Source organism: Protopterus annectens, chromosome 6.part0 (assembly GCF_019279795.1).
Source record: "Protopterus annectens isolate FY-2018-M chromosome 6.part0, PAN1.0, whole genome shotgun sequence".
In the NCBI taxonomy this organism is placed as follows: Eukaryota; Metazoa; Chordata; order Ceratodontiformes; family Protopteridae; genus Protopterus; species Protopterus annectens.
In genome coordinates this window covers 22841359-22866161 of record NC_056737.1, presented here as the reverse complement: position 1 = coordinate 22866161, position 24803 = coordinate 22841359, and the positions used below count along the sequence as shown (strand labels likewise).

Here is a 24803-nt window from a genome sequence, read left to right as displayed (position 1 = left end):
CCTTTATTTTGAGGATCTGCAGGCAAATGAATAGTTTGGTTTAAAGCCACACTAGAAACCACCTTAGGCATAAAGGAAGGAATGATACCCTGTCCTTATGGAAAATCAAAAAGGCTCTACTGCCATAAGGGCCTGCAACTCAGACACCCTTCTTGCAGAAGTAATAGCCAACAGAAAAGCAGTCTTCCATGACAAATATTTCAATTCAGCAGTAGCTGCAGGCTCAAAAGGTTGTAGAGTAAGTTTTTCCAACACAAAATTGAGATCCCAAGCAGGAGTAGGAGCTCTATTGGGGGTCTTATATTCTCTCAAATTAGGCTCTGAAATCTCCAAGTCTTTGCTGTACTCCAAAATAAAATTCTGAGATAACAGATGAGCTTCTACCAGAACTCCGTAGTAGTGGGTACCAGTGTTGCGAGGCCAATCTGGAGCTATCAAAATCATCCTTGGTGGTTTAGTGGAGAAGCAGACAGGTATGTCTGAGTTCCCCATGACACTGTCAGTTTCTGAAATACATGAAGATCCAGTTTCCACATGGGGGATCCATGATTTGTCTGCTTAACACATCTGCTAAGACTTGCTCTGGCCGGGTCACAGAGAGTCCCTTGTTTAGGTGACATTCCTGAGCCCCACCACAAAAATCCTTTTGAACAGACTCTTTTGTTTGTCCGGGTAAAAAAGGCCATCTGGGCTGCTGTATTCAGTCTTACAGATGCTGTAGAGGTCTTCCCTTTTCTTGAGCCAGAATCAGGCAGTCGTCCAAGTAAGGATAGATTTGAATTTCCAGCTCGAACCGCAGATACTTTCTGCTGCTTAGCCTTATAGGCAGCCCAGCAGAGGTAAAAGCTGTTGTAACGTCAACATCTTGAACTTGAGAATCATAAGCAGATATGTCAGCAGGCCCCATTTGAACCTGCCTTAAACTTGGTGCTGCTGCCCTTAAAAAAATCTTTAACAGTTTGCATGGGCCTTTGTCTCCATTTTCTTTAAAACAGCTTCCAAGGCAGTGAACCAAACAACATCCAAGACTGTAAAGGAGTCCAAAAATCCCTTGTCTTAACATGCTCAGCTAAATTCTGATCCTTCAACCAGGCATGCCTGCGAAGAACAGAGCTGGTAGCAGCCCACCTCGAGGAGGCCTGTACAGCATCAAAGCAAATGCTTACCCACTTGTTTCAACACATGAGACAAAAAATCCAACTCTTTACACTCCACCTTCCTACCAAAGACATCCACCTTAGAGCCACATTGCAAAATATGTTTTCCAACCTGTTTAGCAGAATGCATTAAATCCTGTAAATCTTTATTTTCAGCACAGTCAGGAATCAACATCATTTTCTGTTTAAGCAATCCAATAATATGTTGCTGATAATTTAACATGCGAAACTGACAGTTTAAGGCCCTAATGGCCAAGGTTGCAGAAGTGTATACCTTCTTACCCCTATCTATCCAGCGCTCTGGAGTCTCTATCGGAAGGGGTAGGATTTCTGGCAGTAGTAGCCTTAATGCCCTTGGGTCCCTGTGAAATGGTCTCAGGATCCGCAGTAGGGTTTTTAAAAATGAACTTGTAAGAGTCAGGAACCCTGTAATATTTATCAGATTTTCTGGGAGCAGGAGGTAAAGAATCTGGGGCCAAACTAGATTCCGAAAAGGCATCACCAACAATGTCTAGACAGGAGGGATAGCTAAAGGCTTGTGTTGAGGCAGGAGTAAGAAATCCCTATGCCTCTTTTTAGAATCAGAGTAATCCTGGCTTTCCCAACGGAAATGCTCCCTAAGAGTATGCAAGGTTTCACTAAAAGAGAAATCCTCTGGAGGGGAAGCAGAGGGAATAGAGTCCTCTGCATCAGAATCCTCATAGGTAGATAAGGGTAAATCCTGGTCATCAGAAGAAACAAATTTCAGAATCCTGGTCAGAAAAGTCATAAGCAAATTCAGTCCTAGGTCTCTTAGAAGGGGAGGGTTGGCTTCCCCTGATTAAAGTAATAAGGTCTTCAGCCATTCTTAATTGTTTTTTAGGCATAGAGGCCTGAGCATGCGGTCTGGGTGTTAGTTTTCTAGGCATGGTTAGAGTTTTAGGTCTTAAAGAAGAAGGTGGCGTTGGTTTAATGTGCAAGTTAGTAGGCCTGAATACACCCTCAGAAGCCGGTGCCTGCACAGCAGCTCCGGACAGCATACCTGACTCCGAATGGGTCTCAGTAGAGGCTTGCGAATCTGAAGTAGTGGGTATCAGGGGCTGCGAAAGCGCTTCACTGAGTACCGGCAAACTGGCGACTGGCTTAGGAGAAGTGTCGTCATCAGCTTTGGACCTAGGCGGCCTGTCTCTGACTTTATCTTTGCATTTTTTTGGAATGTCAATAGTTGGATGGCTTACCAAAGACATATATGGATAATTGAACCGAGAACCGAAATATTTAGAAGCATAAATATACCTACAATGGATAGTTTGTTGGTTAAATAAAGCACAAAACTGACAGCGAGGTACGACGTGGTCAGGGCCTAGGCAAAGAATACAGTTCAAATTAAAATCTTTATGAGATATTTGCTTTCCACAAGAAATGCAATTATTAACTTTTACTGACATCGGTAAAGAGCAAGAAAAAGTTTCCCCAATGGGGTACTTAGCTTTAGTTGAAAACTTTGGTTCTGAAACTCGAAAACGAAAATTTCAGGAGTCTGCTGACTGGTACTTACGAATTGCTTCTGCTTTGGGCACCGCGCGGCAAGAAAGACTGATGTAATGGCGTCGGCTGCATGCTTTATACCCCTGACGTCACAGAAGATGAGACAGCAACCGACGCAGGACCCAAGACTTTGACAATCAGGCCGACTGACTGCTACTGCAAGCAGATAACTCAAATGTGACGACTGCAACAGTGAAACACGAAGAACATCTGGATAATTCATTATTTTATTTTATACTACATAAAGCATAACTATACACACCTCATGAGATCATTCATTCAAAAAAGATTAGATAAATAAATAAAAATGCTTAAACCTTAAACTTACATGAAAATAAGTTAGTTATAAAACAAGAAAAAAGACAATCCCTAACAAGTGTATGCATCATATACATAGTTAACTAATATAGTCTACTAAATAAATGAACTACCAAACAAAATAAAACAGTCAAGACAGTTATTCCTACAATGCAGTAAATGCTGCAGTATGACTTCCTCACATACTCCAAAACAAACCCCATACTGTTACAGCTGCAGAAGTACAAATGCTTAACTTAATGAATTTTGTAAGTAAATTCCACCAGTAAAAAAACTGAAACTCACTTACTTGCCAGCTCCAGTGATACCTGGGGATGAAAACCTGACTATGAACTGGGTGGCCTGAGTTTGATTAGCAGCTATGGTGCATGACAGGAGTGACAGGGAAGAATGGACATGCCCATCCTTGGGGTAACCAGATGCACACTGCCATAAGCCCATGGAAGAGAGGCACCAATGTGAATGCAAAGCTACGTGTGGGTGTTAAGCCACTATCAGGTGACAGCCTTCAACATGAGTGCACATACTCACATGAAGGAATTGTGGACCTCCACGGTGACAAGGATTGCATGTTCCCATGCCAGAAGTGGGGTTAGACGAATTATAAATGGCCTCATTGCCATGATGTAGGTTAATGCATAAAGCATTACCATGGCTACATGAATGATGGCCCCCATCTAAACAGCTCTCACCTTAGGTTCTGAGTTAAATCTACTGGTAACGGAATAAATTGGAGTATTGAAAGTCAACAGACATGGGGGCAAAAGACATATAGAAAAAAAAACCTCACTTACTTGATCTTTTGTGCGAGAAATGCATTTTTTAATTACATCTGCCTCTAAGGTTGTCCGCTGATGTATCTCAACATTTTCATAATATTTGGACAGCCTTGTTTGTCCTTGTTTATTCACCATAAGGAAAAATTTAATCATTTTTGGATACTTCTCCAGTTCAAGGTACAGTCCATTAATAAAATACTGAAAGAAGAAAAAAAAGTGAAAGGTTGCATTTGAAAACTGGAACAGACATTGGAGTAGTACGTATCATACATCATAGCAGCATCTTATCAATATTATTTTAATCAAAAATAATATCTTCACTATAGAACTCACTAGTAATACATTAAGCTTATTTTCCATATACCAACATTTTTTTTCTTGTCAGCAGAACGAGAAGCTTGTGACTTGCAGTGGCAGAAGTCAAGTAGGACAGAATCACTTTTGGGGACCTGGGGGCTGTACTTCTAATAAGAAAAGTACAGTTGTGTACCTACCATAAATGTAGATGTTAGAGTGTATTCACTGTTGCAGTCATTACAATTGGGTTATCCTGCTGGCAAGCTACCCGCAGTCAGCCTGAATTCCAAAGTCTAGGTCCGGCATCGGTTGCTGTCGCCTCCTTCCTGACGTCAGTGTGCCAGGGGTATAAAAGATGCAGCCATTTTCCTCAGTTTTTCTTGCCCCAGATGTCAGGTGCCCCCAAAAGGGTAGGCTAAAAATATGTCAATAAAGCATACATGCACCAAAGTAAATTACTCTTTCCTCTACCAGCAAATACACCACATAGGTTGTATAGAATAGAGAAGTACAGATAAGTTCAAGCAAAGATAAGGGGGATGGTGGGTGGGTAACCTGGACTGCAACAGTGAATACACTCGAACATCTACATTTATGGTAGGTACACAACTGTACTATGTTCATAGTGTTTCACTGTTGCAGTCATTACAATTGGGTTGAATCCCAAAGCTAAGGTTGGGAGGCTGGAGCTAAACAGGATTAGGAGCGGCTATGAGGCCCTGCAAAACTGTAGTGGCAAAGCCTGCCCTGGATTTAGAGTAGAGTGGTAAGTGATAGTGCTTTGTAAAAGTGTGCACTGAGCTCCAGGTTGCAGCCTCTAAAATGTCTTTGGTTGGTACTCCTCTGAGGAAGGCTGCTGAAGTGGCTGCTGCTCTGGTTGAATGTGGCCTAATGGACTTAGGCACTGATTTGCCATGTTGTGAATAGCAGAAACAAATGCAGTGGCCTATCCACTTTGAAATAGTCTGCTTTGAGATAGCTTTTCCTTGTAATCCTGTAGCATATGCCACTAGTAATTGCTCAGTCTTTCTGAAAGCTTTGGTTCTGTCCAGGTAGAACCGTAGCAGTCTGTGTATGTCCAAAGAATGCAGAAGTCTCTCACCCTTATTCTGTGGATTTGGATAAAAGGTAAGTGAACAGTTTGGTTAAGGGTCACACTGGACACCATCTTAGGCATAAATGTTGGGTTTGTCCTAAGAGAAACCCTATCTGGATGGAAAATGATAAAAGGCTCCACAGCCATGAGTGCCTGTCGCTCTGAGACTTGTCTTGCAGAGGTTACTGCTAGGAGCAGAGCTGTTTTCCAAGATAAAAATTTTATATCGGCTGTAGCAGCTGGTTCAAAAGGAGGCAGAGTGAGCTTTTCCAAGACATAATTGAGATCCCATGCAGGTATTGGTGATCTCCTTGGAGGCCTTAAGTTTTTGGCTCCTCTGAGGTACTGCCTTAGTAAAGGATGAGAAAAAAACAGGTGGCTCTGTATTGTAAAGAGCTGAAATGGCAGAGGCATGAATCTTAATTGATGAAAAGGATAGGCCTTTGTCCAGCATCTCAGTTAAGTATTGCAAAATCTGAGGAATATTTGGTGCAATCGTGTCAATTCCTTGTGCCTGGTTCCAAGCACAGAATCTCTTCCATTTTTCAGCATAAGATTTTCTGGTACTAGGCCTCTTGGCATCCAAAATAACATCCATCACTGCTTTAGAAAGAGGGGTGCTTTGAATGACTACATTATCCACCATGCTGCCAGATTTAAGCTCTTGAGTTGGCTGTGCAGGATCGGACTGTTTTGTTGGGACAGTAAGTGAGGAATTTGAGGTAATGTCCAGGCTGGGCATTGAGACAGGTTCCTTAGGATTGGGTACCAGTGCTGGCGGGGCCAGTCTGGGGCAATCAGCATCATTTTTGACTTCTCTTGTCTGACCTTTAGGAGTACCTTGGGGAGGAGGGGCAGTGGAGGAAAGGCATATACTGTTAAGTTTTTCCAGCTGAAAGATAAGAGCATCCACTTTCCATGCTTGCGTGTGATAAGTCCTTGTGCAGAATCTCTGTAGTTGGCAGTTGTGAGGGGAGGCAAATAGAACTATGTCCGGGCATCCCCATTTCCTTGTTATTATGCTGAATATTTGCGGATCCAATTTCCACTCGTGGGGATCCATGAGGTTTCTGCTTAGTTTGTCTGCCAGAGTATTTATCTTTCCTGGCAGGAATTGTGCCTGCAGATGTACTTGGTAAGTCAATGCTGTGTCCAACAAAGTCATGGCTAGTCTGCACAGGGGATAGGAATGAGTGCCTCCCTGCTTGTTTATGTACCACATGACTGTGGTATTGTCCGTTTTTATCAGTAGTTGTCCTGGATGAAGTTGGTCCTTGAAGGCTATCAGGGCATTCTGAACAGCTAGCATCTCTTTTTGTTTGATACGTAGATGCATTTGGCTTGCGGACCATGTGCCCTGAATACATCTTCCTGCCATGTGGGCCCCCCAGGCATAATCTGATGCATCTGTTGTTAATGTTTACCTGGCTGTGGTTAAAGTAAATGGCTGTCCCTTGTTGTGGAGAAAGGCCTTTGCCCACCATCGAAACTCCTGTTGCAGCCAGGGAATGAGGGTAATTATTGTTTCCAGGCTGTGACAATGTTGAGCCCAAACACTTTTTAGATACCATTGAAGTTTCCTCATATGCAGTCCTGCATATGGAATTAGCAGAATGCAGAATACCATAAAGCCCAAAGCCTGCAGAATTTTTCTTGCAGATAACTGGGCCTTTGTTGCCAACAGTTTGAAATAAGTAGTCAGTTGCCTTTGTTTGTCTGGTGTGAGATAAGCCATCTGGGCAGTTGGATTTAAGCTTGCACCCAGGAATATTATCTCTTGAGAGGGTACAAGTTTTGATTTCTGTTCGTTTACCGTGTACCCTAGGCATGCTAGTAATCTTTTTACAAACGTCAGATGCTGTAGTAGAATGTCCTTGCTCTCTGCTTGAATGAGGCAATCATCCAAATAAGGATATATTTGTATTCCTCTTTGTCTGCAAAATGCAATTACTGGAGCCAGGCATTTTGTGAAGACCCTGGGCGCAGTAGATAAGCCAAAGGGCAATGCAGAGAATTGGTAGTGCATTGAGCCAGCTATGAATCTGAGGTATCTTCTGCATGATTGTCTGATTGGGACATGCAGGTATGCCTCTTTTAGGTCTAAAGTCACAAGCCAAATCATCTTGCCCAGCATGGGCAGAAGCTGCTGCAGAGTTAACATTTTGAATTTTGGAATATCCAGATATGTGTTTAAAATAGATAGGTCCAGTATTGGTCTCCAGGCTTTGTCCTTTCTGGGCACCAAGAAGAGTCTTGAGTAAAATCCTTGTCCCTGCTCTTGCTCTGGTACTTGCTGAATGGCCCTCATGTCCATGAGGGAAGAAATTTGCTTTTGTGCCTCTGCCCATTGATTTTTTGGCAGGTCTGGCAAACCGTGTGCCCTTGGCAGGGTATGAAAGCGAAACTTGTAGCCTTGTGACACTATGTTCAAGACCCATTTGTCCTGGGTTATTATGTGCCAATTTTGATGAAAAAGTGCTAGTTTTCCCCCTAAAGGTGCTGCCAGAAGATAAGTGCTTGGCGCAGACAGGAGGAAGTCATTGGGACTGTTTCCTGTATGCCTGTGATTTGTCTTCTCCACTTTTGGAGGTAGAAGCACCCCACTGTTTAGACCTGCAAGTGCCTTGGGGCTGGGACCTGCCTCTAGGGCGTCTGTATCTGCCCCTTGGTGGCCTGTCTGACACTGGAAAGGACCAATTCTTTGTAGGTCAGTGTCTGCTAAATCTTGGAGGCTGTACCTGTAAGAAATCCTTTAACTGTTTGCACAGATTTTGCTTTGTCCTCCACTTTCTTCAACACCACCTCTGCGTTAACACCAAACAAGGTATTATGCTTTAATGGAGCATCTAATAATTTTGCTTTAACATAATCAGGCAGATTCTGTTTCTTTAACCAAGCATGCCTCCTGATGACAGAACCCATAACAGCGGCCCTGCAGGAGGCCTCCAGAGAATCAAAACCACATTGCAATTGTATGCTTTCCAACTTGTTTAGCTGCATGCAATAAATCCTGCATTTCTTTATTTTCTGCACATTCAGAATTTATCAACATTTTCTGTTTAAGCAGTGACATAATATATTGCTGATATTTAAGCATATGAAACTGACAATTTAAAGCCCTTATAGCCAAGGTAGCGGAAGTGTAAATCTTTTTTCCCCATCTGTCCAGTGCCCTAGAATACCTGTCAGAGGAGGGTTTTTTGCAGTGGAAGCCTTGACCCCTTTGGGACCCTGAGAGAGAGTTTCTGGGTCAGCAGCAGGGTTTTTAAAAATAAATTTATGTGAATCAGGAACCCTGTAGTATCTATCTGTCTGGCTTAACAGGAGCTGGAGGCAAGGAGTCAGGAGTCAGACTGGATTCTGAAAAAATATCATCTACAATGTCTAACACAAGAGGAATAGCAAAAGTGCCTGTGCTGAGGCAGTAAAAGGAAGTCTCTGAGCCTTTTCTTAGATTCTGAATAATCTTGGCTCTCCCAGTGAAAATGCTCCCTCATGGTATGCAGAGTTTCCCCGAAAGAATAATCCTCAGGAGGAGAGGCTGAAGGGATAGATTCTTCAGCATCAGAATCCTCATAGGGAGGAAGAGAGTATTCCTGATCAGAAGAGGAATCAGATGAAATAAAAACCTGATCTGAAGATTCATATTCTGTCTCTTGCCTAGGCCTCTTGTCAGGAGGGGGATGGGAACCCCTGATCAAAGTAATTAGATCTTCGGCCATTTTGAGCATCTGTTTTTTAGGCATGGAGGCCTGTCCATGGGGCTGCTGTACTTGTTTCTTTGCTTTAAAGGTGCTTTAGACTTTGCCTTTGAAGCTGAAATCGTTTTTACATATAAATGTGTTGGCCTGAAAACACCTTCAAAAGCTGATGCCTGCTCAGCGGCTCCGGACCCATCTGAGGGAATAGTTTCAAAGGTTCCAATACCTTGAGTTTCCAGCGGCCTAGTCGGCTCCACATGGGAGTCGGTAGTGGCCTGCAGCTCTAAAGTAGCGGGCGTCAGGGGCTGCGAAAGCACCACACTGAGAACCGGCGACTGGCTTAGAAGCCTCATCAGTTTTGGACCTCGGATGCTTGTCCTTTTCTTTTTCCTTGCGTTCTTGTGAATATCCTTGCGTTTCTTGTGAAATGCGGTAGCCGGATGTCTATCCGACGACATTGTGTAATTAAATCTTCTGCCAAAATAGTGAAATGCAAAATCGTACCGACGCTTAATACTGCATTGGTTAAATCTAGCACAGAACCTACAATTAGCAACGTCGTGCTCAGGGCCTAGGAAAGGAATACAGTAGGAATGAAAGTCCTTATGAGGTATTTGCTTCCCACAAGAAATACAATTATTAACTTTTTCTGACATCAGACTGGAGCAAGAAAAAAAGTTTCCCCAAAGGGGTACTTAGCTTTTAATGAAGACTTTGGTTCTGAAATTCGAACACGAAAATCTCATGAGTCGGCCGATCGCCACTTGCGAACTGCTTTTGCTTGGGGCACTGCGTGGCAAGAAAGACTGGGGAAAATGGCGTCGGCTGCATCTTTTATACCCCTGGCGCAGAGACGTCAGGGAGGAGGCGACAGCAACCGACGCCGGACCTAGACTTTGGAATTCAGGCCGACTTCGGGTAGCCTGCCAGCAGGATAACCCAATTGTAATGACTGCAACAGTGAAACACGATGAACATCATTATGAAACATTTCTGAGTATTATGTTTTCTACATTTTTACTGACCATACTTCAATGACTTGAAATTTTTTTTTCACCATATAGATACAAATATATATTTCTTGTCTTAGCAAGCTTATATTTTTTATTCAGATGCCTTTAACTGAAAAAGCGTACCAAAGGAAAACGAAAGCCCAAGTTCAGGCCTGGCTCACGGCAACATAATTATAACCTTCTTAGGTGCAAAGTACACTTCAGTTTGATTGATCAGTAAGTGTGTGTTATCTAAAGCCACACAAAGTAAGAGTTGTAATGCTGTGATTCCCTTCCCACAACTATTTCTCACACACCAGTAAAAACAACTGACCCAGGCCAACCACTACATGCCATTATAAGCTTTATAACAGAAGTAGGACAAATCTCACAAATGGCAACCACACAATTCTCTTCCACTGTACTTTAAGTGCTAGCCACAAAGTTTGAGAATTCATTTTATGCTCAACTTCTGAGAGACCTGCATTAGAAGCTGAAGTTAAGTGCAAACTTGCAGTAATGTATTTTAGTCTTTTGTTAAGTACAAACTTGTAGTTTTAAAAGTACTGTATTTCATTTTTTCTGTTACCTAATTGTGTGTTTCACTGAATAGTGTGCTGTGTCTCTCTCTGCAGTTAGTTCTCCACCTATCCTCCCTGTTCTTGTTTAGTGTTGGTGGCTCTGGAATTGCCCGTCCCTCCTGTAAGTCTATATTAGAACACTCCTCCTGGGTCCATCTCATTTGCTCACTTAACCAAGTACAGTGAGATCATATTCTGAGGCTAGTGTTCACTCTACTTAACACAGAGAGAAGATCTGAGAAGGACAACCCACTTAGGTTCTTCCTTCCTCTCTCCTTGCACTTTACTAAAAACAAAAAAATGTTTTGCACTTTATTCATCTGCTTTTACTGAATTTGTGTTTCCTCCTACTTTATTTTGCTTTTTTAAAAGTACTCAATTTTATATATTCTGCTGCATTTATTACTTCTTGGTAGTAGCCTGATTAAATTGTAATTGTTATTCTAAGTCTTTTGGTTTCAGCACTTGGGCTTCATACCGGTTGTTTTACATTAAGAAGGTTTGTGGTCTGCACTGTTGTGGCAGGACAGGTAGCTTACATCCTTCTAAGCTGGGAATTACTGACTGAAGGCTCAGTGTCTGCTATTTTAAAAGTGTATTAGTTCTAGTTTAAGCACTTGGGCTTCAGGCCAGTTACTCTACATTACGAAGGTTTGTGGTCTGCACTCTTGTGGGAGGAGAGGCTGGATTCTGCCTTCTGAGCTGGGAATTTCTGATCACAGGCTTATTGTGCCTGCTTATCTGAACAGTTTCTTTCTGAAATCGGTGCGCCTTGTTGCTGATTCAGACCTGCTGAATCTAGCTTTGTTTGTATAACTAGAGCACTGATCCAGGCCATCTTTTTTGGAGAAGTTTCCCCTGCACCCTAGTAGCAGGAGTGTGCAGACAGAACTTGTCTGATTGAAGACTGCTCGAACAGGGCTTAGTTTTGAGTTTTTTTCTGGTTAATTGGGTAACTTGTTTAAATCAGTTTATATAATTGCACTTTATTCATCTGCTTTTACTGTATTTGTGTTTCATCCTACTTTATTTCTAGGGGCATTGACTACAACTTTGATCTGAGATGCATAAAGAATAAGTATGCTTTTCTGTGCATTTAAAGTGTTTTTTGGATTGTAACTGCTTTATTTTCTGAAAAAAAAAAACAAAAAAGCAAAGAAATACACTTGTTTCCCACCTTTCTAAGCTAGTATAGTCCAGTTTTCAGGTTAGTGCTGAATTCAGGGCCATGTTACAAATCTCTGTGTTTGCCCATACCTTACTTGGATAGAAGGAAGTTTCTCTGTTCACCTGTGAGAGAGGGGATCTTTGAGCAGCCTATCTGTCCCTGTAGGAGTGGTTTCAGCTCAGAAATTAGTAGTTTATTGACCATTTCGGGCTAATTTCTATCCCTTTCATTTCCCTGCTATAAATACCACATTTGCCCGGTTTTGTGTGCCGGGCAGCACCGGTTAGCTAGGGTATAACTATTCCCGGCCTCCACAAAGTCTCCTCTTCAAATTTTCCCTTGGAACTAGACAAACTTTCAACTTAAGCACTCAAGCCATTCATTTCTCAGCCTGGCACTTGCTCAAAACTCATAGCAAGCACTTATAAGCCCTAGCACTAGATCCTCCTATACTGTACAGAAGGACAATGCTCTCTATTCGACCTTACCAGCCATTCAGTAAACCAGTTCACTGTACCTATCCAGGCATGTCCAAAGGGCAGTTTCAGGTGTACACTCCAGTCCAAATGGTGAATCTGGGCATTTTGAGGCAATGTTACAACTGCCTCATGTACACAGACAACCCTCTCCTCCTACCACCAAACACTAATACATGCAGGAGATGCAACTATACAGCCAAACTGGAGGCTAAACTCTCTCAACCCAAGAATGGATCAGACAGTCAAGAGGATAAGTGAAATACTTGCATCACACCACCAGTCTCACACATACCCATTAAACCAGCACCGGCAAAAAACACACATAAATACACAAAAACATACTCGGAGGCTCTAAATAAAAATTTGCAAAACCAACAGAGACTTCCAAAGCAAATATCCAAGCAACCTCCACCCCCCCCCCAACACAAACCATGATACACAAACTTCACAAAACCAGTATGCCATGCAATCACAGCCCTTAAGGCAAAATAACATACCCAACATACTAGTAATAGGTGACTCTATAGTCAGGCACACTAACGTCCCACTCACTAGGCTGAATAAGGAGTAGGTTACTGCTAGCTGCCTCTTGGGTGCCAATATCCACCACGTAACAGAAGCATTCAGGTCACTCCAGAACAAGTACAAATATGACTTTGTCATTGTCCATGTTGGTGTGAATGACCTGAGCTGTACCTCCCTGTACTACATGAAGAGAGACATGGAAGAGCTCTCTGATCACGTAGCCTAGGCCAGTATGACCCTGACCCTTAGTAGCATCCTGCCCCCACCAAGAATGATACAGCGGTATAAAGAAAAAAATTGTCAATTTCAAAAATTGGCTAAGTTTCTGGTGTCATTCAAAGGGGATCCAGTGTCTGTCCGCCTGGGATGACACGCTCGACAAGCCACGCTGCTTCGCTAGAGACGGCTTGCACCTTGACACGCTTTTGAATACTGGCCAAGGCTCTTGCCACCCCCATAGTGCCTTTTTTAGGCAAGGCTCAGAAGACAAAACCACCACCGTAAATAGCACAAGTAACAAAATACTGAGGGTAATGTTACTCAATGCCAAAAGTCTAAACCTCAGAATGTACGCACTCGAGGCACTCCTCAGTATGGAGAAAATCGATATATGTGCAGTAACAGAAACCTGGTTTAAAGCTCCAGAGAGACCCCAGCACTACCAGGCTACAACTCATACCATACATTTCAGCCACAGAACCTGGACTGAAATACAAAAGGCAGGGGCATATCCATATTCAAAGATACCCACACGTCCAGGTTAGTGGCACAGCACGATGCTTCAGAGATCATCCACGTGCAACTAACAACAGGCAAAAAGTACAGTTGTGTACACTTACCATAAATGTAGATGTTCGAGTGTATTTACTGTTGCAGTCATTACATTTGGGTTATCTGCTTGTAGTAGCCCTCAGTCGGCCTGATTAACAAAGTCTTGGGTCCTGTGTCGGATACTGTCCCATCTTCCATGACGTCAGGTCGTCAGTGGTATAAAACATGCAGCCAATGCCATTACATCAGTTTTTCTTGCCCTAGATGTCAGGTGCCCCCCTAATGGGAAGCAATTAAATCTATAACTACAAGGATATACCTCCAACAAAAAAGCAAATACACCAAAAAGCTTTTTGAGTAAAGTAAGGGAGAGTAGAGGTATAGCCAAAAGAAGAAAGGGGGCTGGAGGGAGGGTAACCAGGACTGCAACAGTGAATACACTCAAACATCTACATTTATGGTAAGTGTACACAACTGTACTATGTTCTTCGTGTTTCACTGTTGCAGTCATTACATTTGGGTAGATTCCCAAAGCTAAGGTTGGGAGGAGGAATTTAAATAGAATTAGGACCAGCTAGGAGACCCTGCAAGACTGCAGTGGCAAAGCCAGCTCTGGATTTAGAAAAAATTGGCAAATGATAAAGCTTGGTGAAAGTATGTACAGAACTCCAGGTAGCAGCTTCTAGGATGTCCCTGGTAGGAACGCCCCTGAGAAAGGCTGAGGAAGTAGATGTAGCCCTGGTTGAATGGGGTCATAAGTTTTCCATGGTACTTATAGCAGAAATGAATGCAGTGGCCTATCCATTTTGAAATGGTTTGCTTTGAAATAGCTTTCCCCTCTGTCCCTGCAGCAAATGCCACCAGCAGTTGTTCAGATTTCCTTTGAGGTTTAGTCCTGTCCAAGTAAAATCTAAGTTGTCTGTGCACATCTAAGGAGTGCAGTATCCATTCCCCTTTGTTCTGTGGGTTAGGAAAGAAGGTAGGCAAATGAATGAACTGATTCAGAGCCACACCGGATACCACCTTGGGCATGAAGGAGGGATTGGTTCTAAGAGACACCCTGTCCGCATGAAAGATGATGAAAGGCTCCACTGCCATAAGGGCCTGTAATTCAGATACCCTTCTTGCAGAAGTGATTGCTAAAAGGAAAGCTGTTTTCCAGGAAAGGAATTTTAAATCTGCAGTAGCAGCTGGCTCGAAGAAGGAGGAAGAGCGTTTCTCCAAGACAAACTTAAGGTCCCAGACTGGAGTTGGAGCTCTCCTGGGTGGCCTTAAAATTTTGGCCCCTCTGAGGAACTGCTTGAGCAGTGGGTGAGAGAAGACTGGAGGCTCTGTGCTGTAATGAGCTGAAATGGCTAAGGCATGAATTTTGATGGAAGAAAAGGACAAGCCCTTATGAAGCATCTCAGTCAAGTATTGTAGAATATGAGGTAAATTGGACACTGCTGCGCTCATCCCTTGAGATTGATTCCAGGCACAAAATCTTTTCCATTTTGCAGCATAAGATTTTCTAGTACTGGGCCTTCTTGCCTCTAAAATAATATTCATCACTGATTTACTGAGGGATGGTAAAGGAGAGATTAGGTAATTAGCCAGGCTGCTAGGTTCAGGGTTTGCAGCTGAGGGTGCATAATCTGGTTCTCCTGCTGAGACAACAGGGAGGGAGTCTGAGGCAGGTGCCATAGGGCCAAGCATGACACACTGCGCAAGAAGGGGTACCAGTGTTGGTGTGGCCAGTCTGGTGCAATTAAACTTGTCCTTGGCTTGTCCTGCTTGATCTTTAGTAGTACCTTAGAGAGCAGAGGCAGAGGAGGAAAGGCATAAACTGATAGGTTTTTCCAGCTGAAGGATAAAGCATCTACTTTCCAAGCTAGCTTGTGGGGAATCCTTGTGCAAAATTTGTCCAATTGATGGTTCTGGGGGGAGGAAAACAGGTCTATTTCTGGGCTCCCCCACTTGCTTGTCAACATGTTGAAAATCCTTGGTTCCAGTTTCTACTCGTGTTGGTCCATGAGGTTTCTGCTTAGTCCATCTGCCAGTGTAGTTTTCCTGGCAGGAATTGAGCTTGTAGATTCACTTGGTAGCTCAAGGCTGTGTTCCACAATGCCATGGCTAGTCTGCAGAGGGGGAGTAAGAATGTGTACCCCCCTGCTTGTTTATGTACCACATGAAGTGGTATTGTCCACCTTTACCATTAGTTGTCCTGGAAGAATGTGGTCCATGAAGGCTGTCAGAGCATTCTGTACAGCTAAAATTTCCTTTTGATTTATGTGCAGGTGCATTTGACTTGGGCTCCATTTGCCCTGAATGCACTTCCCTGCCAGGTGAGCCCCCCCATGCATAGTCTGATGCTTCTGTTGTTAAGGTTTGGGTGGCAGGGGGTACTGTGAATGGTACCCCTGTTTTGGTGGCAGGCCTCTGCCCACCAAAGGAACTCTAGGCGTAGGCAAGGTATGATAGGAATCATTGCTTCTAGATCCTGTGAATGTTGACACCATAAGCTTTTGAGATACCATTGTAGTTTCCTCATATGCAGCCTTGCATTTGGAATTAGAAGAATGCAGGAGGCCATGAACCCCAACGCTTGCAGTATTTGCCTTGCAGATAGCTGGGTTTTTGTGGCAACTTGTTTGAAATAGGTTGTCAAATTAATCCGTTTCTCTGGCGTGAGGAAAGCCATCCGGGAAGTTGTATTCAAGCTTGCTCCCAGGAATATAATTTGTTGACAGGGTACCAGGTGTGATTTCTTTTCATTTATGGTGTACCCCAGACAAGTCAGCATCCTTTGAACAAAGGCCAGATGATTCAAAAGTATGCCCTGGCTTTCTAACTGAATTAGACAATCGTCCAGGTATGGGAATATTTGAATATTTCTTTGCCTGCAAAATGCAATGACTGGAGCTAGGCACTTTGTGAATACCCTGGGCGCAGTACATAAGCCAAAGGGCAGTGCAGAGAGCTGATCGAAGCATAGGTATCTTCTGCAAGACTCCCCGATAGGGATGTGCAGGGTATGCTTTTTTTAAGTCTAGTGTTGCCAATCATGCATCTTTGCCTAGCATAAAAAGCAGCTGGTGAAGAGTCAGCATTTTGAATTTTGGAATCACCCGAAAGGTGTTTTTATTGTAGAAAGGTCCAGGATAGGATGCCAAGTATTGCCTTTTTTTGGTACTAGGAAAAGTCTCGAATAGAAACCTTGTCCCTTTTCCTCTTCTGGTACCAACTGAAAAGCCCCCATGCTTAAGAGAGAGAACTTGATTTTGGGCCTCTGCCCACTGATCTGGGGGTAGATCTGGCCACCCCCTTGGTGTTGGCAACATGTGGATGTGAAATCTGTATCCTTGGGACACTATATTTAAAAACCCATTTGTCCTGGGTAATGAGTTCCCAGTTTTTGGCCCGCAGACCAATCTTTCCGCCTAAAGGAGCATTCAGTTGGGAAGTGCTTGGAAGTTTTAAAAACAAGTCATTGAGACAGTTTTCCATGGGGGGGGGGGGGTCTTACTACTCCCAGATTTGTGTGAGGAAATCCCCCACTGCTTAGTCGTGTCCCCTGGGACTGAAATCTGGGGTTTCTGCTGTGTCTGGGTTTGGCTTGAGAAGACCTGGAAGGGGCTGGAATGGACCAATTCTTAGAGGGCCAATGCCTACTAAATCTAGGAGGTTGAACTTGAAAGAAATCTTTAACAGTTTGCATAGATTTAGCTTTATCTTCCATCTTTTTAAGGACTTCCTCAGCTTTGTTGCCAAAGAGGCGGTCCTGATTTAAGGGAGCATCCAACAGTTTAGCTTTAACATGATCAGGCAAAGATTGCTCCTTAAGCCAAGCATGCCTTCTGAGCACAGACCCAGTAACAGCAGCCTGCAAGAGAGCTCTAATGAATCAAATCCACATTGCAAAGTAAGTTTACCAACCTGTTCAGCAGAATGCATTAAATCCTGTAATTCTTTATTTTCAGCACAGTCAGGAATCAACATCATTTTCTGTTTAAGCAACCAAATAACATGTTGTTGATACTTTAACATGAAACTGGCAGTTTAAAGCCCTAATGGCCAAGGTTGCAGAAGTGTAAACCTGCTTACCACATCTATCCAGTGCCATGGAGTCTCTATCAGAAGGGGTAGGATTTTTAGCAGTAGAAGCCTTAATGCCCTTGGGTCCATGTGAAATAGTCTCTGGATCCACAATAGGATTTTTAAAAAGAAACTTGTGTGAATCAGGAACCCTGTAATATCGGTCAGGTTTTCTGGGAGTACGAGCAAAAGAATCAAGGGCCAAACTAGATTCCGAAAAGGCATCATCAACAATGTCTAGTACAGGAGGTATAGCTAAAGACCTAAGTCTCTTTTTTGAATCAGAAAAATCCTGGCTCTCCCAGTGGAAATGCTCCCTTACAATATGTAAGGTTTCACCAAAAGAAAAATCCTCTGGAGGGGAAGCAGAGGTAATAGAGTCCTCTGCATCAGAATTCTCATAAGTAGATAAGGGCAAATCCAGATCATCAGAAGAATAAAAAAAAAATCAGAATCCTGGTCAGAAGATTCATAAACAACTTCAGTCCTAGGTATCTTAGAAGGGGGAGGTTGGCTTCCCCTGATTAAAAGTTATAAGCTCTCTTCAGCCATTCTTATCATTTGTTTTTTTAGGCATAGAGGCCTGAGCATGTGGCCTGGGCGTTGGTTTCTTAGGCATGGGTCGAGATTTAGGCCTAAATGAAGAAGGAGGTGTCAGTTTAATATGCAAGTCCATAGCCTTTAAAAATTTTTTGGTTTTAAAAAATTGGTTTTTCAATTTGTTTTGGAAAAATAACACCCTTTTTTAAAAAAGTGGGGGGATTTTTTTTTTGAAATTTTAAAAAATGTTTTTTTTTTGAAAAAAAATTTTTGGACAATTTATTTGTGTTATGGAAGGGTTCTGAAACCGAGATATGTGAGTTTATTGACTTCCTTAACAATACCACTGAATTTTTGAAATTTACTTTTAATTACAGTAGTAAAGGAATAGTGTATTTGGACACATTTGTTTGGCATACTGATACGGGTTTCGCTTCAAGAATATACAGGAAACCCACATATTCGAATGATTACATTGCATACAGCAGTAATCATCCTCCTTATACGTTTAAAAACATTGTCAAAGGACAATGTATTAGAATAGCTAGAATGTCTTCTAGTTTGGATGTTATGAAGGAAGATATTAATATGTTATGTAGTATGTTTAGAGAGAGGGGCTACCCAGATCAAATGGTAAAACGAACCTCACAGTATGTCATATCTCAGTGGAACAATAAATACAAACCATTATTAGGTATTAAGGATACAGATAGTACTAGTAAGATAAAGGAATTACAACATAATTTTAATAGAGTCTGTGTCCTCACTTATTCTCCATTTGTGCATTATATTAAAGCAATTTTAAACAGACACTGGGATGTTATTATCTCCAATAATTTGAATATTAAGGTAGGAAATGCACCTAAAATTGTATATAAGGTAGCGCCTAACATAAAGAGAATGTTGGAATACACAGAAACAAAGAATTGTTCATTGGTGAAATAAAAGAGCGGAAGTACAAAATGTGGAACATGCCGACAATGCTGTAACATTAATGAAGCAGAGAAAATAATATTAGAAGATATAAACCACACAGTTATTAGATGTTTGAGAGGTAAAACTGTAACGTAAACAAGTGGTTTATATCGCCTGTTGCAATGCATGTAAGGCATACTATATAGGAAAAACGGAAAGGGTCATTAAAAAGCGTATTTATGAACATTATTATAAAATACGCAAAGAAGACACTAAAAATGCCCTTTACAGACATATTTTAGATAAAGGGGAGGGACATAGTTTCGTATTCGCCATTATTGATCAAATAAATACACAAAAATGTAACTGGAAGAACAATTTAGCATTGAAAGAGAGTGTATGGCAAATTAAAACTGATGCAACCAGGTTCCCAGGCCTTAACGATTCTATCAGCATCAAGCCATTCCTCATGAGTGATTAAACATTTTCTTATTGAAATATAGTTAAGCTAACAGCATTTTTTATTACTGCAAATTTTATTATTAATTATGTTTTAGAATACATACGTTGAGATTAGTTAAGGCATCATTCATATTTGGTCCAATTTTTAAGGGAAAATTTTTAATATACATATGAAATGTAGTAAATCATATTTATAATAAGTTTTTTAAAAATTATTTATATACATATACAGTATTTAACATTCATATTTAATATTCATATTCATTTTTATTACGTATATGAAGGTTAACTAATATCATATTTTTATAATAGTCCATATAATACATATTTTATGTCTAATTATACATTTACACATTCATCATGATAGATTTTCTATGACTTTTATGATTTTCTCTTCTGTGGTTTAATAATTTTTAATTAAATGTTTAATTAAATATTGATTCAATTGTAACTATCAATACACATGTAGTGTAAGGAAGATGTATAAAATTTTTATATAATTACACATATATTTAGTATTTTAACAACAGTAGTATATAGTCTTGGGGATATATTATTTTTGATTATGCTTGTGATTTTTAATGGTTTAGACCTTGTATACATAGAGCATTACCATATTAGTCAGTTTATAGCTCAATGAGAGATATGAGCGTATATTTACGTAAAATTGTTAGGAGCATTACTCAAGCAAATACAGTATTATTAATGAATAATTCATTATAATACTTTTTACATCTTAGTATAATTTGAGTTTTTTATGTGTTTTATGTGTATGTTGTAGTTAGACGCTAAAGCTGTCACATATGCCATGCTGAGATGGTGCTGTCACTTTAAATATCTTAAGAGATTTTGGCGCGGTTTTCAAAAACCGCAGGTTTAACAGGTATTTATGTTCAACAGCAAATACTGTTTATTGGTTCTGATGAAGACTGGCATGTGTTCCAGTTGAAAGCGCTTAACCTTTTTGCTGTCCTGTTGAAATTTGGTTCAATAAACTGTTGATGTTTCTAAGAGAAGTTTATGGTTCAGGCTGATTTTTGGATTCTCCCCGGACGAGCAGTTGTTCTAGATTTCCTTTAGGTTTAGTCCTGTCCAAGTAAAATCTAAGTTGTCTGTGCACATCTAAGGAGTGCAGTATCCATTCCCCTTTGTTCTGTGGGTTAGGAAAGAAGGTAGGCAAATGAATGAACTGATTCAGAGCCACACTGGATACCACCTTGGGCATGAAGGAGGGATTGGTTCTAAGAGACACCCTGTCCGCATGAAAGATGATGAAAGGCTCCACTGCCATAAGGGCCTGTAATTCAGATACCCTTCTTGCAGAAGTGATTGCTAAAAAGGAAAGCTGTTTTCCAGGAAAGGAATTTTAAATCTGCAGTAGCAGCTGGCTCGAAAGGAGGAAGAGCGCGTTTCTCCAAGACAAACTTAAGGTCCCAGACTGGAGTTGGAGCTCTCCTGGGTGGCCTTAAAATTTTGGCCCCTCTGAGGAACTGCTTGAGCAGTGGGTGAGAGAAGACTGGAGGCTCTGTGCTGTAATGAGCTGAAATGGCCAAGGCATGAATTTTGATGGAAGAAAAGGACAAGCCCTTATGAAGCATCTCAGTCAAGTATTGTAGAATATGAGGTAAATTGGACACTGCTGCGCTCATCCCTTGAGATTGATTCCAGGCACAAAATCTTTTCCATTTTGCAGCATAAGATTTTCTAGTACTGGGCCTTCTTGCCTCTAAAATAATATTCATCACTGATTTACTGAGGGATGATAAAGGAGAGATTAGGTAATTAGCCAGGCTGCTAGGTTCAGGGTTTGCAGCTGAGGGTGCATAATCTGGTTCTCCTGCTGAGACAACAGGGAGGGAGTCTGAGGCAGGTGCCATAGGGCCAAGCATGACACACTGCGCAAGAAGGGGTACCAGTGTTGGTGTGGCCAGTCTGGTGCAATTAAACTTGTCCTTGGCTTGTCCTGCTTGATCTTTAGTAGTACCTTAGACAGCAGAGGCAGAGGAGGAAAGGCATAAACTGATAGTTTTTTCCAGCTGAAGGATAAAGCATCCACTTTCCAAGCTAGCTTGTGGGGAATCCTTGTGCAAAATTTGTCCAAGTGATGGTTCTGGGGGGAGGAAAACAGGTCTATTTCTGGGCTCCCCCACTTGCTTGTCAACATGTTGAAAATCCTTGGTTCCAGTTTCTACTCGTGTTGGTCCATGAGGTTTCTGCTTAGTCCGTCTGCCAGTGTAGTTTTCCTGGCAGGAATTGAGCTTGTAGATTCACTTGGTAGCTCAAGGCTGTGTTCCACAATGCCATGGCTAGTCTGCAGAGGGGGGTAAGAATGTGTACCCCCCTGCTTGTTTATGTACCACATGAAGTGGTATTGTCCATCTTTACCATTAGTTGCCCTGGAAGAATGTGGTCCTTGAAGGCTGTCAGAGCATTCTGTACAGCTAAAATTTCCTTTTGATTTATGTGCAGGTGCATTTGACTTGGGCTCCATTTGCCCTGAATGCACTTCCCTGCCAGGTGAGCCCCCCCATGCATAGTCTGATGCTTCTGTTGTTAAGGTTTGGGTGGCAGGGGGTACTGTGAATGGTACCCCTGTTTTGGTGGCAGGCCTCTGCCCACCAAAGGAACTCTAGGCGTAGGCAAGGTATGATAGGAATCATTGCTTCTAGATCCTGTGAATGTTGACACCATAAGCTTTTGAGATACCATTGTAGTTTCCTCATATGCAGCCTTGCATTTGGAATTAGAAGAATGCAGGAGGCCATGAACCCCAACGCTTGCAGTATTTGCCTTGCAGATAGCTGGGTTTTTGTGGCAACTTGTTTGAAGTAGGTTGTCAAATTAATCCGTTTCTCTGGCATGAGGAAAGCCATCCGGGAAGTTGTATTCAAGCTTGCTCCCAGGAATATAATTTGTTGACAGGGTACCAGGTGTGATTTCTTTTCATTTATGGTGTACCCCAGACAAGTCAGCATCCTTTGAACAAAGGCCAGATGATTTAAAAGTATGCCCTGGCTTTCTAACTGAATTAGACAATCGTCCAGGTATGGGAATATTTGAATATTTCTTTGCCTGCAAAATGCAATGACTGGAGCTAGGCACTTTGTGAATACCCTGGGCGCAGTACATAAGCCAAAGGGCAGTGCAGAGAGCTGATCGAAGCATAGGTATCTTCTGCAAGACTCCCTGATAGGGATGTGCAGGGTATGCTTTTTTTAAGTCTGGTGTTGCCAATCATGCATCTTTGCCTAGCATAAAAAGCAGCTGGTGAAGAGTCAGCATTTTGAATTTTGGAATCACCAGAAGGGTGTTTTTATTGTAGAGAGGTCCAGGATAGGATGCCAAGTATTGCCTTTTTTTGGTACTAGGAAAAGTCTCGAATAGAAACCTTGTCCCTTTTCCTCTTCTGGTACCAACTGAAAAGCCCCCATGCTTAAGAGAGAGAACTTGATTTTGGGCCTCTGCCCACTGATCTGGGGGTAGATCTGGCCACCCCCTTGGTGTTGGCAACATGTGGACGTGAAATCTGTATCCTTGGGACACTATATTTAAAAACCCATTTGTCCTGGGTAATGAGTTCCCAGTTTTTGGCCCACAGACCAATCTTTCCGCCTAAAGGAGCATTCAGTTGGGAAGTGCTTGGAAGTTTTAAAAACAAGTCATTGAGACAGTTTTCCATGGGGGGGGCTTACTACTCCCAGATTTGTGTGAGGAAATCCCCCACTGCTTAGTCGTGTCCCCTGGGACTGAAATCTGGGGTTTCTGCTGTGTCTGGGTTTGGCTTGAGAAGACCTGGAAGGGGCTGGAATGGACCAATTCTTAGAGGGCCAATGCCTACTAAATCTAGGAGGTTGAACTTGAAAGAAATCTTTAACAGTTTGCATAGATTTAGCTTTATCTTCCATCTTTTTAAGAACTTCCTCAGCTTTGTTGCCAAAGAGGCGGTCCTGATTTAAGGGAGCATCCAACAGTTTAGCTTTAACATGATCAGGCAAAGATTGCTCCTTAAGCCAAGCATGCCTTCTGAGCACAGACCTAGTAACAGCAGCCTGCAAGAGAGCTCTAATGAATCAAATCCACATTGCAAAGTATGTTTACCAACCTGTTCAGCAGAATGCATTAAATCCTGTAATTCTTTATTTTCAGCACAGTCAGGAATCAACATCATTTTCTGTTTAAGCAACCAAATAACATGTTGTTGATACTTTAACATGAAACTGGCAGTTTAAAGCCCTAATGGCCAAGGTTGCAGAAGTGTAAACCTGCTTACCACATCTATCCAGTGCCCTGGAGTCTCTATCAGAAGGGGTAGGATTTTTAGCAGTAGAAGCCTTAATGCCCTTGGGTCCATGTGAAATAGTCTCTGGATCCACAATAGGATTTTTAAAAAGAAACTTGTGTGAATCAGGAACCCTGTAATATCGGTCAGGTTTTCTGGGAGTACGAGCAAAAGAATCAGGGGCCAAACTAGATTCCGAAAAGGCATCATCAACAATGTCTAGTACAGGAGGTATAGCTAAAGGCCTAAGTCTCTTTTTTGAATCAGAAAAATCCTGACTTTCCCAGTGGAAATGCTCCCTTAGAATATGTAAGGTTTCACCAAAAGAAAAATCCTCTGGAGGGGAAGCAGAGGGAATAGAGTCCTCTGCATCAGAATTCTCATAAGTAGATAAGGGCAAATCCAGATCATCAGAAGAATCAAAAAAATCAGAATCCTGGTCAGAAGATTCATAAACAACTTCAGTCCTAGGTATCTTAGAAGGGGGAGGTTGGCTTCCCCTGATTAAAAGTTATAAGCTCTTCAGCCATTCTTATCATTTGTTTTTTTAGGCATAGAGGCCTGAGCATGTGGCCTGGGCGTCGGTTTCTTAGGCATGGGTCGAGATTTAGGCCTAAATGAAGGAGGAGGTGTCAGTTTAATATGCAAGTCCATAGGCCTGAATACACCATCAGAAGCTGGTGCCTGCACAGTGACTCTGGACCCATCCAAGGTAGAGACATCTGCAGGTTCCACAGTTGAAGCATCTCGCGGCATACCGGACTCCAAATGGGTCTCAATAGAGGCCTGCGAATCAGAAATAGCGGGTATCAGGGGCTGCAAAAGCGCCTCACTGAGTACCAGCGAACTGGTGACTGGCTTAGGAGAAGCGTCATTGACAGCTTTGGACCTAGGTGGCCCATCTCTGTCTTTATCTTTGCGTTTTTTTTGGATGGCTAACCAACAACATTTCTGGATAATTAAACTGAGAACTGAAATATTTAGCAGTGAAAATATACAGAAGACGGATAGTGCGCTGATTAAATAAGGCACAAAACCGACAGCAAGGCAAGTCGTGGTCAGGGCCCAGGCAAGGAATACAGTACGAATGAAAATCTTTGTGAGGTATTTGCTTTCCACAAGTAATGCATTTATTAACTTTT

General features: G+C 42.1%; 1 protein-coding gene across 2 annotated transcripts in view; it reads right to left on the bottom strand.

Moving 5' to 3' along the window:
* The window catches only part of AP4S1 (adaptor related protein complex 4 subunit sigma 1), a 348287-nt gene that overhangs the window by 176132 nt on the left and 147352 nt on the right, over positions 1–24803 (bottom strand). For both annotated transcript variants that reach the window (XM_044073817.1, XM_044073819.1), the window contains exon 2: positions 3797–3979. In XM_044073817.1, coding sequence (XP_043929752.1) covers positions 3797–3934 — 138 coding nt within the window. In that variant the 5' untranslated portion in view covers positions 3935–3979. The remainder of the gene's footprint in view (positions 1–3796; positions 3980–24803) is intronic.